This window comes from Balaenoptera ricei, chromosome 21 (assembly GCF_028023285.1).
Source record: "Balaenoptera ricei isolate mBalRic1 chromosome 21, mBalRic1.hap2, whole genome shotgun sequence".
NCBI classification, from domain to species: Eukaryota; Metazoa; Chordata; class Mammalia; order Artiodactyla; family Balaenopteridae; genus Balaenoptera; species Balaenoptera ricei.
In genome coordinates this window covers 25,908,045-25,924,524 of record NC_082659.1, presented here as the reverse complement: position 1 = coordinate 25,924,524, position 16,480 = coordinate 25,908,045, and the positions used below count along the sequence as shown (strand labels likewise).

At 35.7% G+C, this 16,480-nt stretch overlaps 1 protein-coding gene across 4 annotated transcripts in view; it reads right to left on the bottom strand.

Moving 5' to 3' along the window:
• The window catches only part of NRG1 (neuregulin 1), a 1,029,871-nt gene that overhangs the window by 127,827 nt on the left and 885,564 nt on the right, over window positions 1-16,480 (bottom strand). For 3 of the 4 annotated variants that reach the window (XM_059909709.1, XM_059909712.1, XM_059909713.1), the window contains exons 4-5: window positions 13,085-13,135; window positions 10,709-10,759 (exon numbers count right to left, since the gene is read on the bottom strand). The exons of the other annotated variant lie outside the window; for it this stretch is intronic. In XM_059909709.1, the coding sequence (XP_059765692.1) occupies window positions 10,709-10,759; window positions 13,085-13,135 (102 nt within the window). The remainder of the gene's footprint in view (window positions 1-10,708; window positions 10,760-13,084; window positions 13,136-16,480) is intronic. 4 annotated transcript variants of the gene reach the window in all.

The following is a 16,480-nucleotide window of genomic DNA, read 5'->3' as shown; positions in this document are numbered from 1 at the left end:
TCATTGTAAAGGATAATTTTGCTTTCCAAAATTTAATAATTTTAATTGATTAATTTACTTTACTATTTTAATTTACTATATTTATCACTCAATTATAATATAACTAGACATACATTTTCAAGCTTACCACTTCTCCCACCTTTGGGCCAATTAAACAGCCTTTAGAAAATAAAAATAAAAAAACAGATTTTACCTAACGAAAATAAAATTCTTCAAGAAGTTGCAACCTTTCCATATAAATTTCCAGGTCACCTAATAAAAAATATCTCCTCGAATATATAAACATATCTTGTAAGTCCATCTGTGTAACATGGGAAAGTTTCTGATAATCAACAGTAATTCAATTTATCACACTGTGGTAACACTCCTCTAAAATATCCAGTTAAATTTCTAAATTCTTTAAAAATTCCCCAAACTACTTTCAAAACCCTACATAGTATCATGTAATTTCTGATGCCTCTTAACCTTAGTCTTCTACTTTTAATGGTAAATTATAGATTCTCATCATTTTTAAAAATGGGATAAATGTCAGGATTCTGATTTCTTGGTAAAACGACCAAGCTTTAAATATAATGCAGAAACAACAATTGGCTACTTTAAAAAAAAGACAACAGTAAAACCAATCATTACCCAAATAATATTTTATTTTAAATCACATACCACAGAATGGATAAACATACTCTATCTTAAGCAATATTATTTTTAAAATAACTTGATTTAAAAGTCTGACCCCCAACTTCTACTTTATGTTATGATTATGTGTCGTCACACACAAAGAGCATAATTAACCACAATTAACCTTTTCAACTTTACTGCAAACTCCTTCAGCCCAAGGACTATCCTCTATTCACCTCCCCCTCCAAGAAATACACATCACAATTCCTAGCATTATGCTGGAACACAGTACGACCTGGGTTATTAACTATTTGTTTGTTCTAATTAAAGAGAGGGTAAGTCCTCAGTGACCTAAGAATCAAATAGCAGAAACAGGGCCACCAAATTTTCATCCTAAATTTATCACTCACTTGCTGTTTGATGTTAGTTGACACTTGGCTTATCCCTATATGTATTTGACTATTCTTACAATTGAAACGGAGAGATTAATAGCCCAAAATTCCTTTTAAAAATTAAAAGAAAGACTGATAACATATTTTATCATTACAAATAAAAGTTCCTGCAATCTTCAACAAAGCCAGTCTGTCTCTCCCTCTTTCTTTCTTTCTTTCTCTCTTTCTCCCTCTTTTCTTGTCACGTCTTACAAAGCTTGATACTCACTGAAGAAGAGGCTCTGGAATACCTGAGCAAAAAACACCATGATAGCTCACATTTGATTAACTAACCTGACGTAAACACCCAGTCTCCTAAATAAGAGATAGTTAGGCCCTTGAATGAAGATGAGCACAGCTTTAGGCTATAACCCACACTGGCCCATATCATTGGTTTTTAAGATTTTGTTGACCTCTGATAGATCGAGAGATAAAATGGAAAGTGCCATTCCAGCATTTCTTTGATGTTTAGTTGACCTATGTATACACAGCACCTTTATTAAAGAAATGAATTAAGTATACAAGCACCTTGTGTGCCAGAGGAGTTAATAATAAGAACAGGACAGAGAATAGTGGCAGATGCTCACAGATGAACTACTGGAGACATTATTTCCTCTAGGTTTTAGTGGTGACATCTATGAGGTTGATACAGCCTCAGTCAGTGTAAGCTCACACTTTTCACAAGACCTGCTGAGTTTACTATGCAATATTAAATGGAACGGACTAAGCATGCCTCTTTTCCTTTTCTTACTGGAAAAAAAAAAAACCAAAAACCCTAATCAACATGCAACTGCTTTGATGAAAGAAACTAGTAATTTTTCAAAATCTACTTAATCATGGATTTAAAAAAAAGTCTGGATCAAGTACTTTTTTTAAAAAAATAAATTTATTTTATTTATTTATTTTTGGCTGCATTGGGTCTCTGTTGCTGCGCGCGGGCTTTCTCTAGTTGTGGCGAGTGGGGGCTACTCTTCATTGTGGTGCGCGGGCTTCTCACTGAGGTGGTTTCTCTTGTTGCGGAGCACAGGCTCTAGGCACGCGGGCTTAGTTGCTCCGCGGCATGTGGGATCTTCCCGGACCAGGGCTCGAACCCGTGTCCCCTGCCTTGGCTGTGCCACCAGGGAAGCCCTGAATCAACTACTTTTTGACTTTTAACTCCAAAGTCAGAACATTTTACCAATTTGAAAATGCTTCCCATGCATTCTAATTGTAAAACTGTAACCCATTTTTCTACTCTTTTCTACTTTCTTCAGAAGAGCCTAAAAAGTTCCTGGATTAAAAGAGGGCATTCCTAAGAATGATGATAGTGAGCTCAGGTACTAACAAAGAGTCTTTTAAAAATGATATTTCGATTGTCTTCAGTTTTCTAACTCATTATTTTCTTTACAATGGTAAAGTTGCTTGAATTTTGTCTGTCCAACTAAACACTTTTCAATGACATCTATTTTTAACTTTCCTTTAAAATTCTCCGTGAGCCCTACTTCCCGATTCTTTTAAAGCTGTCTGCTCATCAGCTCTAGAGGACTGTGTTGGTTTTGCCTGTCTAGCCCTTTCCCCCTGTTTAGGTGCAGAACCCTCCTCTCTGTAATGAACCCACACCATGCACTTCCCATGGGGCTGAGCGCAGCTGCCTCACTGACCCAAGCACACACAGCGGTGGAGATCTGTCCCAGTCCCTGCCCAGCTGGAGTCATTACTCTCCCTGGATACAAAATTATTTTAGGGGTAAGCATATGATGCAAGCAGAGCCAATCAGATTCTTCCTAAAAATTTGCTGTTTGGATAAGGAGTGGACTTTCTCTTCTTTTTAGATTATGAGCCAAGGGGATAGAGGCTTCAAAATACCAGCAGCTATCCCCCTATCAGACAGAGGAAACCCACTAAGAACAATGCTAGCATTTGTAGAGAAGCAAAGCATAAAGACTAAGAAATCATCGTATTATATCATGTGAGCTTCTGGATCAAACTGGGCCAGTTTTATGAGCCAATATACTCCCTTTATATTTAAGCTCTTTGGAGTTGAATTTCTATCACCTGCAGTTGAGAAACTCCTAATTGAATCACCATCCATAGTTCTTATTTTATTGCTTTACCATGTTGTTCCTCTACCTTATTCCTTCCTTTTGAGGGGCGAGGGGGGCCTGTTTCCTATAGTATCCAGGGTCTTTTCATAATAGATGGGCCTCTATTCCCATCTTCCTATTTCTCAGATCCCTAGATAACTTGAAAAAAAAATGAAGAATGAAGAAATCCACCAAGTTCATCATTTATTTTGGTAAGTAAATTTACCAAAATCCTGCTGGCTCTGTTTTCCTAGATGCTTTCTTTGTACATGTCTCTCTGTCTCTAATCTCTTCAACATTTAAAAAATTTTTATATTTTGTATATATAATCCACCTCACTGCTCTATTCCTAATGATTAAAAACACTTACTGTAGTTTTAATACTTCTCTAAAAACAAGAAAAATAAAGAAGTCCTTCCCTCTCGCAGCTGATATACAAAAAGATGGAAGATGATTTTTAATGTTAAAGGGAATATTCCAGTAAAAAGCCCCCACAAGAATAAAATACAGAGAAATAACTGCTCTAGGGCTGATAATTTTCTACTACTGAGTTTAGCTATCATACAAATAATATCTAGGATTTACAGTATTATGTAATAGGTTAAATAGTAATCAGCTTGGAATAAGGTCATGCCTCTACCCCAAACATCAACTATCACTGAGGAAGATTTCCCTGTTTGTTGAAGATCTGATGCCTATTAACACAATGACTCTAAGATTATTCCCACCTCTGTAAGTAGCATGTTTTTAAATAGATAAATTCTCAAACTAACAAAGCCAAAGAGCAAGTCACTGAAATGATTCTAGACCGTTTTCTGCTCCTTTTATAGTATTAAACCTTTGAATTGTGTTGCCATTAACTAAGGGTTCTCCTGTCCATTTCATTACACCTTGTAGACTGTGGAGAGTATATTATTTCACTTAAAAGCTGACTTTGAGATAACTGGTATAAACGTGATTATATACCTGGACTCCACTTTGATGCCTTTTTTTTTTTTTTTAAAGAAGCCCTCTTCTTTCTTTCTTTTTTTTTTAAGAAGCTCAAGCTGCCTGGATGGACCTAGAGATTGTCATACTGAGTGAAGTAAGTCAGGAAGAGAAAGACAAACATCATATGATATTGCTTATATGTGGAATCTAAAAAAACGGTACAAAGAACTCGTCTACAAAATGGAAATAGAGTTACAGATGTAGAAAATAAACTTATGGTTACCAAGGGGTAAGGGGGGGGAGGGATAAATTGGAAGATTGGGATTGACATATACACACTGCTATATATAAAATAGATAGCTAATAAGGACCTACTGTACAGCAGTCAATACTACTCAATACTCTGTAATGGCCTGTATGGGAAAAAAGTCTAAAAAAGAGTGGATATATGTATATGTATAACAGATTCACTTTGCTGTACACCTGAAACTAACATGACATTGTAAATCAACTATACTCCAATAAAAATTTTAAAAAATTTAAACCACTAAAAAAAAAAAAAAAAAAAAAGGAAGCTCAAGCTAGTTGCATGGATCCTGTAAGACTTTGTAATTAAAAAAAAATATGATTGAAATCAGAAGATTCAGGCTTAAATTTCTGTTCTACCACCTATGTATATAGTTTTTGAATTTGGACATGTCAGAAATTTCTGAGTCTCACATCCCTCAACTGACAAATGGGATGAAATCTAGGTCACAGAATTATTGTGTGAATAAATGACTCAATATATGAAAATATACCTTGTAAAATATACAGTAGGATACAAATATCAGTTATTTATATATACATAGCACACACACATATTTGTTTGGGTCAAGAGAATACTTTTGGAAAAGGTTAATTTCAACTGAATACAAAAGGTTAAGGATGATTTAGTTATAAGCTTGATCAAAAGTTTTCTCTTATCAAGTAGTGGAATGCAATGACAGACACTGAATGCCTTTAGAAAGGCAGAACTGAAGAATTATATTACAGTTGCAGGGAGTACTGTAAGGGAAAATGTAAGACACATTCACATACAAAATGAGTGAACTAAGCATGAAGGTGAGAATACGAATGACTGTGACACACAAGCCCCTACTCTTGCTCCAAGTCAGTGTATTGTCCTAAAAATCTGTAACTAACTCTCTAGGCAATCAGGAAAATGGAAGTAATACCAGTTGGGCAATCTCCACTTAAAATTCTTCTTTTATTGCTATAGGATGCATGGCAATTTGTTTGTCATTCTCCACAAGAGACAGAGCCACCACACCCTTGAAAAGACCATGTTTACAGAAATCTGGAAACACAATTTGCATTCAGTTAGAAGTAGCTGTCTAACGGTGACAGGATAGAGTTCATATTTTGCCGCCAATAAAGATCTGAAATAGGAATGCCATTTTTCCAGTTGAAAGTCATTTAGGAAAGTCTGGGCAGTTCTGTCTACATTTAGACTAGGTCAGTCAGTTACAGCTGAGGATGGAAGTAAGAACCGTAACTCTGAACTTCACCAGTGGACCAGCAGACCTGGTCCAATCTAATCAATACATAGCACAGCGCTATTCCCAAGGGAACATGTTGTATCTGATTATAACAAATGTCTCTGCAGACAAAAGACATTTTTTTCCTTCAGCTAGCTCTTTTAGGTGTCAAATTAAAGACTGAATTGTTCATTTCATTCAGAAATTTCAAAAAGGACTTCTTGATAAGTTCCTTTCAAATGCAGTCTTAGCTGAGAATATATAATATTTTGGAAAAGACGGTGATTTCTTGGCATACAACTTTCAGCACCACCATTTAGACTGAAAATCATCAACTCCTTTCTTCCTCCAACAATAAGGATATTTTCTTATGTTGTTCAAATAAAATGGTAGGACTCCCTTGATTTCCATTTTCTTCAAAGACACACGCATTTTTCAGGTACTGGCTCTCTTCCGTCTATAGAGGAGACCATCTAAAGCAAGGCTGTGCTAAATCATTCACATTCATTTTCTCATATTAGGCTTCTCAATATAGTTTGAGATAAACAAGGTTATACAGACAGAAACTGAGTCTTAAGGACATTAAATAAATTGCCTAAGAATACACAGTAATTAACAGCACTAGTATTTAGACTTAAGGACATGAGTCCATCTGACGTCTGTGTTCTTTTCATTCCCCCTCACCACCTGTCACGCTTTGATGGGTAACATAAAGATTATATGGGCTCAGCTGGTTCAGAGCAATGCATTGACCTTAATCTGCCACACATACACCCAATCCACTTTGTATCAGAGACTACTTTTCCGCCCATTCACAGAATCTCATTCCTTTTCATATTAAAGGCTTTTTTTGTTTTGAGGCAACAAAACCTCATGCATTACGGCAGGCTAGCGTACTGCCTGGGTTTGAATCCTGCTTGTGGGACTTTAGACAAAATACATCAGTTTCATCATCTGAAAAATGGAAGACGGTTTTATGGGAACCATGAATCAGCATCCATGTAAATCACCTTGCGCAGTGCCTGGCACAAAGTGAGCCTTCAATAAAGATTTGCTATTACTACTATTATTATTTGAAACATATATTTCAATTATTTAAGACTGTTTTACAGAAACTTCTCTTTATTTTCTTTCCTATTACTATTCATTAGACTTTCCATTTTTGTTTCTCTCATTTTTATATTAAATTGGAATGGATGGGGCTTAATTCAGTAAAGTGGTTGGTAAAACAATTGTATTTTTTATAGCATTTGACAAAATTGTCTGCAAAATGGGGTCACCAGCAGCTGGCAATTCAGACAGAAATCATTAAGGTTTGTTTGTTCTAAACAATCCATTTACTTTTTTGCTGATGCTGTGTAAAGGAGGAACAAGACAGTCCTACTGACTGTTTTATAAATTTCAAGTTCTTTTCTACAACCTGTCACTTACGTGTAATAGGACACTCATTTAGCAAATTATTTATGTGTTTTAAGTCACAGATGCCTCATTTACAAAAGAGTAAAATAAAATAAAGGAAAATAATGCTAATCTTTACCAGGAGATCATTATAAGAAACTTTAAAAAAATTTATAAATTAACAACTCTAAAAAGAGTGAAAGTATAATGCAAATTCCCAAATTCAAAAAGGAAGTAGTTAAAATTTGCCTTACAAAGGGAAGGATTAGTAACTTTGCTATTTCACCAATATTTATAAAATGCTAGGAAAAATAAATAGAAAGAGGGCAAAAATGATACAGCGTTTGTAGATGAAACATAAATCTCTTAAACTCTCCAGTCAAGAATGATTTCTGAATCGTTACAGTGATTTATTAAAAAAATTTTAGATTAGAAAAATATTTTTCAAAATTTCTGACTAGCATTTCATGACATGGGAAAAACACTTATGGTACATTAAATATATAGAAGGTGGAGAAGTAAAAAGCCAGAAGGAAGAATACTGATTTGAAGAAAATATACTAAAATACTAGCAATAGTATTTTGGATAGGTAGGTAGGCAATTTTAATTTTCTTCTTTTCGTTTTTTTTCTACTCCAATATGAGTTACAGAGGAGAAAAGGAGAACTTGAAGGGCTGCAGTGATCAGGGAAGGATACCGCAGAAGACACCTGGCATAACAGACAAGGTTCTGAGCAGGGCCATGAACATGAACTACCACTGATAAACCCTCCCAAGATTTACCCAGAGGTGAGATGTTGCCAGAACCAGCACTGGCAATTAAGGGGACGTTTCCCTATAAAGGTGTGCACATTTGTACCGAAAGAACTGAAAAGTAATAAGGCTCCCTCACCCTTTTTTAACACCGACCCCCAAAGCACACCAAATCATTCTAATACACAACAGGTTTGCTGAATCCATACTACTTCAGAAAGGGTTTTCAAAATTTACTTTACAAAAAACACCAATGTCAAGAGTTCAAAGAATGGAGGCCACCCAGACATGATTACATTGTAATAGCACAGGTTGCTTTTCACATACGGGGATTTACACGTCTCCTTTCTGGCTGAAACACAGTGAAAAGAAACCTCTTCAGGGCTGATTATTTCTGACCCGTGTGAACTTATTCAAGGCCTCTGACTCTTTTATATATTTTGAATTTTTAAGTCCAGTTTATTGCGATTGCCGGTTCCTCAAGTTTCAGCTCCAGCCTTTACTAAGCTGTGTTTCCGTCACAGCTCTGCTCCAGTGCAGAATTCCCCTGAATGCAGCCTTTGGATGAGCTAAGTACCTCATGCTGCTCTCACTGTTCTCACCAAGACTAGACTTAGGATCCTGCCACTGTTGGTTTATATTTCCAAAGTACAGAGTATATTTTCACGAGATTAAAAAATGTATTCATACTAACACAACATTGTAGAGCAACTATACTCCAATAAAATTAATTAAAAAAAAAAACCTGGCCAAATCATAGAGTCTATTTAAATATTTTATTTCCATGGAAAACAGGGTAAATAAATAAACCAAAGCTTTATAAATGGAAGCAAATATTGTACTGTACCCTATACTATGAGTTGGTGGAGAAAAACGTTTTTCAAGTCTCTTGTAGTCATATGTGAGTGAACTTATCAAAATTAATGACACGCACACTCCATGCATGAAGTATATCACTCTTTCAGGGACATGATTAAATTTCATCTCCTGGATCACTGGGAAAGTGAGGGCATGAATCTTTCAGTCGTGTACAAGGGGATGATCGCTTATTTCCTGAATTTTTCTTCCTCCTCCAGTTATGATTTGGCACAGGAATTATAGAAGTTGTGTCTCTTTTATTACGTGTTTACTTACTTCTGGGACAAAACAAAGCTGTGCTCTTAAGTTATCACAAATAGAATTCAACCGTAGAGAAAAAATAAAAAGTATTCATTAATCAATTCAGCAGTATTTACTGAGAGCTCACCATGAGTGGGGAGTGACGTATGGTACACTGAAATATTTTAACATAAAGGTACACAAAGTCTTCCTTCTTACTTTTAAATCTTTACCAAATATAAGGAACTAATTCTGCTGAGAGTTAGAGATCAGAGTCAGATTTCAAAATTATTTCTCTCTCAACAGTAGTATTGCAGTGAATAGAAATGTAAACTGAGAGATTCATTTCAGTTCCCTAAGTATTTCTTCCATTCCCAAACTACTCGGATATGCTTAAGGATCGCCTCCATTGCCCCATTAATGATAGCATGAAGGGTTCCAATTACAAGAGTTTCAATAACTTTCTTCAATGAATCATGCAGGGGAGAAATTATTCCCAGACAAAAGGCCAGAAAGAAAACCCTAGTATTTGCTTTTATATAATAAACACTCAAAAATAGAACACAAAGCTCATCATGATTCCTCAGTGCTGGTTAGCTAAAATCTACATAATTATACTAATCTTTTTGTAAGTAGAATTAAATAACAAATATCCAAACTCCCCAGAAGGGATTATCATTTTGGAGTATGTAATGAGTGTCCTTAGGGGAAGCCAATCTAGTCCTAGCATTTCATTTCCTGTTGATCTTACTAGATTGTTGCCATCAGTGCAGTTAAACGATGCTTTATCTGGCTAAAGTATAGCCAAAACATCAACCTTCATGCAATAAAAAATACGTGTACCTTGTTTCGTTACAGCCTGGGTACCACCAACCCAAAGGGAATGGTTTTAGAACCAAACTGGATATTTAAACAGACTGGGAAAACTACTGAAGTTGCCAAAAGTAAATACTTTCTTTTCAAGTATTTTCTACCATGCTGATAGCCAAAGGATATTGTTCATTAAACACACTCTCCAGGCTGGAACAGAATAATTGGGAATATCTGTGTACTGAAGAGCTTATCAAACTGAGAATGAGTTTTAAATAAAGAGCTAAAATCAGGGAGAGAAAGACTGGAGTTATAAGTTTTATTTTCAAGGTCTGATAAATTCCCCTGTTGCATATCAAAATTTAATTCTACGCTCTTCACAATTTATCAGTATCAAAACTATTTTTACTAGTCCTTGCTAACTTCTTAAGTTCCCCTGACACGGCACAAAGCACCAATCAATCTAACAGTTGTATACCTCCATAAACGCAAAGCACATTTCACATTAAACACAGGAAAACTAATCTGAGATCTTGCTTAGGGACTTGCTTTCAAACATTTTCATAATTAGTCACTTGCTATAGAATTTGAATTGAGGGCATCTATGTATAGTTTCCTTACTCCATCACAGCAGACTTTATATGAGAACTGAGGTGCTTTGGAACAGAGGCCCCAAACAGCTGGGTATCATGCCTTAGGCAGTTGCTGAAGGCATCAAGACACACTTAAAAAAAAAAAAGAAAAGAAAAGAAACAAAAAACAACCCACAATGTTCTCTGTTGCTCACCCAGAACTAGGCCTCAGAGGCTACGTGGCTATTTTCCAATATTTGAAGACATTACATTATCCTAAAACTACTACATATGTGGTATCTTTTAATATCCATATGTATTCCAGGGGGAGGGGATATCTGGCCAACCCCAACCATAGCAGGAGGTCATTTCTATTCCAAACAGCAAATACCATCCTGTTCCCAAACTTGATACCCCATCCCTCAATAAGGGCAGGGGAGAGACATGAACATAATCTCTGGAAGCAGATAACTGTCTTGGGTTAAAAACTAGTGAACAGAATATATAAATATACTTACATGAAGAAGTATTTGCTCCTTCTGTTGATACTGATATTCTAATGGGAGACTCTATAAAACATAAAAGTGGAATGAAGCTTTATTGAGTCATGCCACTTGGATTCTTAAATTAGAAATTTTGCCAGGCTTGGGTATCATCTAGAAAAAGAGGCCTAGAAAATGGTGCAACAGAAAAGCTGAAAGCATCTCAAAGTCAAAGGAAGATATATGCAATATTCAAAGACCACAAAGGAATGTTTCTGTAGGCCAGACCCAAAGACTTTAGAAAGAGATGCAAAAGGGGCTGGTCCATCTGCAAACATACCCCCAACACACCAACTGTTGTTCCAATTTCCTAAAACCACTACTCTGAACAGATCCACACTCCAGGTGAGACAGATAATTCCTTCTCTTAGGTTGGTCTTGATTTTAAGAAACATGAAACCAAAGAAAACAATCCCCATTTTCAAAGAGAGAATGAAAGGCAACTTTCATGCTTAAAGGGGGAAAAAAAAAAAGAAGAAGAAGAAGAATGACAATATTTTCAGGCGAACTGCTCTGCATAAACATCTTGGCCAAACATGGTGCTGACTAAAGTCCATGCAAGGTCCACTAGAGCAATTACTTCAGGATTGAATAAAACGTGCTAAATAAATTCATAATACAGTCATTGGGGATGTACAGTAGCATGACTCTCTTAGGTAGCAAGGAGAAAGGAAGGAAAACCAGTACTTAAGTAAAGCAGAGCATAAAACATACCTCATGCAGAAAAAAAGCATGGGACCTAAGGGTTTTTATGATTAAGAAATAAGAACAACTCAGTATCAAAAAAGGATTCTTTGCAACCAGAAATTCAGCAACCAGAAAGTTATAAAGATTCAAGTCATATCAGAAAGTAATAGTTACAGTCGCTCCAAATTCCCAAGGCAAGCACTCCATGAATTTAAAAGCTCAGGTTTGTAACAGCATCTACTGGGGTCGGATAATGAAGTCCTTACATTAAAGAAATGCCAGAGTGAAAGGTGAGGAAATTCAGAAACTCTACAAATTTTTTCTATTTTTTCTTTTTCTCTCCCTCTCTCCCTTCTCTCTCTTTTTTTCTCTATTACTCAGAAAAGTAAGATTCTCTTAAACTCCAGGATCATTCCACCTTACAACACACATACTTACATCTTAGTAATGACAAATAAATATGCCCTCAGTACGGCCAAAGAGGTCTAGGACATAGAGAAAGTTAGCTTTTATGATTTTGTACAATGGCTTTGAAGGGAAGAGGCTAAACTGGGGAAGGTAAGCTAGAAAATGGCTGTGTCAGATCACATGGCTTCCAAGAGCTTCAACAAGGTAGAGGCCATAATGAAAAAAAAAAAAAAATCAATGAAGCCAAAGCATTAACTATGGGGTAATGAAAAGAATACTGAGCTTGAAGTATCTGCTCTCCCACTTGCTGAGATACATGACTCAACATTTCTACTGCTTCAGTTTTCTGATCTGTAAAATGAAGAAAAATACTGCCTTGTTTCACAAATCTGTTGTGATTATCAAATGAAACGTAAAAATCCTTGTAAACTGTGAAGTATCATGCGAAAAACAAGTTACCATCAAACCTCTGAAGTGAGTTCTGAGTCTAGGTCTCCAAAAACTTGTTCCCAACTAAATGTTTATTTTCAAATATTCTAAGGTTCTGTTAACTATAGAACTGCAGAGGTTAAGAAAAAGTAAGAAAAAACCTTAAATTCGCAGTAGATGAATTACATTCACAGCTAGTGGAGAAATCAACGAATTAGGGTTATACATGTGTTTAGTAGAGTTGGGTTTTAAGTAGCGAATATATGCTCAGACCACAACTGCTATCAGCAAATATTATAGGCAAGTGACAAACAAACAAAAACAAACCAAAAAAACCCAAAAAAAAACAAACAAAAAAAGCAACAGCATTTTAAAAAGTCAGGCCTATAACAGTGTTTTTGTTCAAGTTTAGTGACCCACAACTGATCATTAAGAGCCCAAAGGTCAGAGGTCAGACACTGATACATTATCCAGGAATAAACTCTGATGGATGAATGAGGGCAGAGACAGCTAAGAGAAGCACCTAGAAAGATACAAAAACTGAAGTTACAACCCAGATGTCTCTTTTCCTGGTCTAATGTCCCTAAGTTGTATCTAGGTTTCTTTTCCTCATGCATGCCTCTTGGGTCCAAGTTCAGACACACAGCAAGAACTGGACTCCTTTAAGTAAAATCCAAAAAGGCAGACTAAGCCGGAGAAAAATACTGGAGCAGAAAACAAGAGCAGCTGAAATGTGGATGCAGAAGGGGTTCTGATTAGTAGAAGGAACAGCCAGCTGTGATGCCTGTCGTTCTGGTTAGTAAAACTTGACGAGCTTATTTTCCTTACCTGAAGACACATACGCTGTCTCAGTTGAGGCTGGCATGCCAGTGATGATCTCTGCAAAAAAGAAAAGGTGATAGGACATTATGATGTACAGTCAGGAGGCTGGGAGCCAGTTCCACAGCCTTCCTTCAAATAAAAAATGTGTGTAAAGGAAGAAAGTACTGCAAGGGGATGATGAAAGCCCAGGCCTCATCCATACAGAGAGTGAGAAACGCAAAAAAAAAAAGACTATCCAGATAAGTAGTTCTTCTTTCTTGGGCAAACAGCGTGAGATGGGCTGTGACAGAATAATTAGGAAGAATTCCCTGCCCCCACTGGGGTCAGTGAAGAAGAATATATAGCAAAGAGTCTGGGGGCTCCTCTTCAGAAAGGAAGACAGAAACGGCAAAACCAAGAAAAATCACAGCTGGAAGATCAAAACTGTGGTCAAAATTTTTAAATATTAGATCTTTGGAGAATTACATTTCTGTCCAAACCAAAAGCAAGTCATGTTTCTAGTTGGGATTGATGAAAAACATCAAGTTCTGGTATCAAACGCTACATAAAATTGCCAGTGGTAATCAAGATGGGTGTCTTATCATTTCAGCTACTCAGAGCAGGGCACAGAGCAAGTAGGCAGCTCCTAACTCAAGGAAATGCAGAATTAACCTGTACACTTCTGGATGCACCATTATCATGGGAATTGTGACGGTATTGTTCAAACTTTGACTTGTTTTCTTACTGCCTTTATGAGGGAATAAAGGATGAATACATTGTCTAATTCTGTATTCATCCAGTCCTTCCAAAAAGGGCTTCAGTTCGTTAGAATCTAATGTTTTCAGTGAGGCATAGGTTTATTGGACGTAGAGATGCAATGGTGGATATTATTCAACTTTCACTGTGTGTATAATTATTGTCAAATGATTTACTATTTATTAACCAGGACAAAAACAGAAGTTGAATCTGTTGTGATATATATATTATGAAAGTTACTAGATCCTACTAAAATCCTAAGTATGTCATATATTATCATTTTATGTTGGAATTAATAGCCTGTTAATCATGGAGTTGGAAATGTTCATGATCAGTATAATCATCTTTAAATATAGTTATGACCACTTAGGGCTTCCATGATAGAACTAGTCTAGTAGGTAAGATGAATTAATTTAAGTGGCAATATTTCTTCAAGCTGAGAGACTCTAGGGGTAAATGGTTTAGTGGAATTGGAAAAAAAATGGCATGTGAGATTCAGCAGGATGTTTAAGAATAAGCATCAAGTTAAATATGAGTATATATAAACATCAGAAATATATCTTTAGTAAGACCAGTTTGTGTTTTTTTCTCATGCAATTTAAATACGGATGGTCCTCTCTAATGAAGCATTAGGAAGACAAACCATTCAAGGTGCAAGATTATTATCAAGCCACCAGTCGCCTACATCGGCTCTTACACCCACTAAAATACACTTTTCACTGGGATACAGTGAAAAGAATCAGCATGTGAGGGTGTATGATGTCCTTGGGACTTTCACAAGCAGCAGGCATTAAAGAGGATATTCTGAGTTGGTGCTATGGTGTATCTGTTTCTGAAGTGGCTACAACTAGCTTTCTTCTTATGGGCTGTAGAAAATGATACGGTTTTTCTTCGGGGAAAATTTAAACAGATAGAAACATTTCTATCAAAGATTGACAGCATTTGTCTTTCTCTATGAGTAGCTAGAAGAAGATCCAAGTTTCCAAGCAAGTACCCACATTGGGAGAGATGCTTTCTCATTCTGTTCATGGGACTCATCAATGACACAACAGCCAGACTGAAGTAAGAAGCTCAGGGTCATAAGAATTGGGCAAAAATCCACATCCTGGTATGAGTATCAAGACTCTTTTCACATTTATTTTTGACAAACTAAGTAGTCCCCTGTGACCTTCCAAAAAATAAACAAAACTAAAACCCCAGAATCAGAGCTATTCTATCTTCAGCATAAAAGATCTCAATGGGAAGAAAGGTTAACCATAACATTTCCTTGTTTCATTGAATGATACATAAAAATACCAGAACAGGAGGTTAGTACAAAAATGTATCTACATGTAGACAACTTAAAATAACCTCCCTTTCTAAAATTAGAGTTTATCCTGGAGACCTTAAAAATATCTTTAATGATTATGGTTCAAATAAAAAACTTTTGAATTATCTTGGGGGTAATACAAGCTCAGAACTTGTATACTTCTATATGAAAAGAATCTTGCTAATAAGAAAAGTTAATCTTTTTGATTAAAACCACTCAGCAAACATTTTTATGTGTTTTGGATAGAATTCATAGATTGAGAAAACAACCTTTTGTTAAAAGGGTGATTGAAATTAATTTTGTTACAATTACAGATTTTAAAAAAATTATCAAGTCCTGAAATCTCCTTGATGTTTATTTAAGCAACACATCTTTCCCCTTAGTAATCTGGTATATTAAATTTTTTAAATTTATAAAGGACACCCCCTCCATTACTGCAAATTAATAGGGATTTAGAATCATCAAGAATTGAATACAGCTGAGCAATTTATGCTGAGTAGGCAAGGAAACATATGGAACATTAGTTTATTTGTAATGTTCGAGTGCTTTTTTAATAAACTGGATCTGTTCTCAAGAAAAAGTAGCAGTGCCTTAAAAATAACACCTTCTGGAAAGGAATTTTTCTAATTATTATGTATGCATGGCTTGTTTGAGATTCCATCATGAGCACAATATACTAAACATAACTATTTAGCAAAATACACATAAACAAATACAAGCATACATATGTCTGTGTGAATTTAAATATCCAATTATGTGACTCTTTATTATTCTAAAATCACAGGTCATTATTGTGTCTTCAAAAATTGTGATCAAGTCATTTTTTTTAAGATTTAAGATGGGCATACTTATTAGCACTGGTAAAAATGACTTTGAGCATCTGAATAAGATCTTGCTCATAATCAGAGCTTAGTCTTAAGCAACTGAGAAATTTTGAAATTAACAAATGGTGTAGAGGCAGGATGGACACCACGCACTGAAAAGACAGCTCTTTTCCACTCTTATTACTCTTCCTTATTACACTTCATGGCAATCCTACATAATGCAACATACATGGAGACTGCTATACAAACTATAAAACATATTTTATGTGCTTCTTAGTATAACTATAGGTTGTTCACCAATATCATGGCATTTCTAACAACACTGTCAATGTGGGTTACCCACATGAGCTAATTTTTTAAAGGGCCAATTGATATATTAATCAAATTTTGTGGAAATATTTTTTTCTGCTCATCTAAAATGGAACAGATATTTTATTGCTAGGAGCCCAATTGCTCCTATGGGATCTTGGATCTCACTCAAATGATTTTTCTCCTGATTAAAACAAGAAAACCTAGTAGAAGATATGATTGATT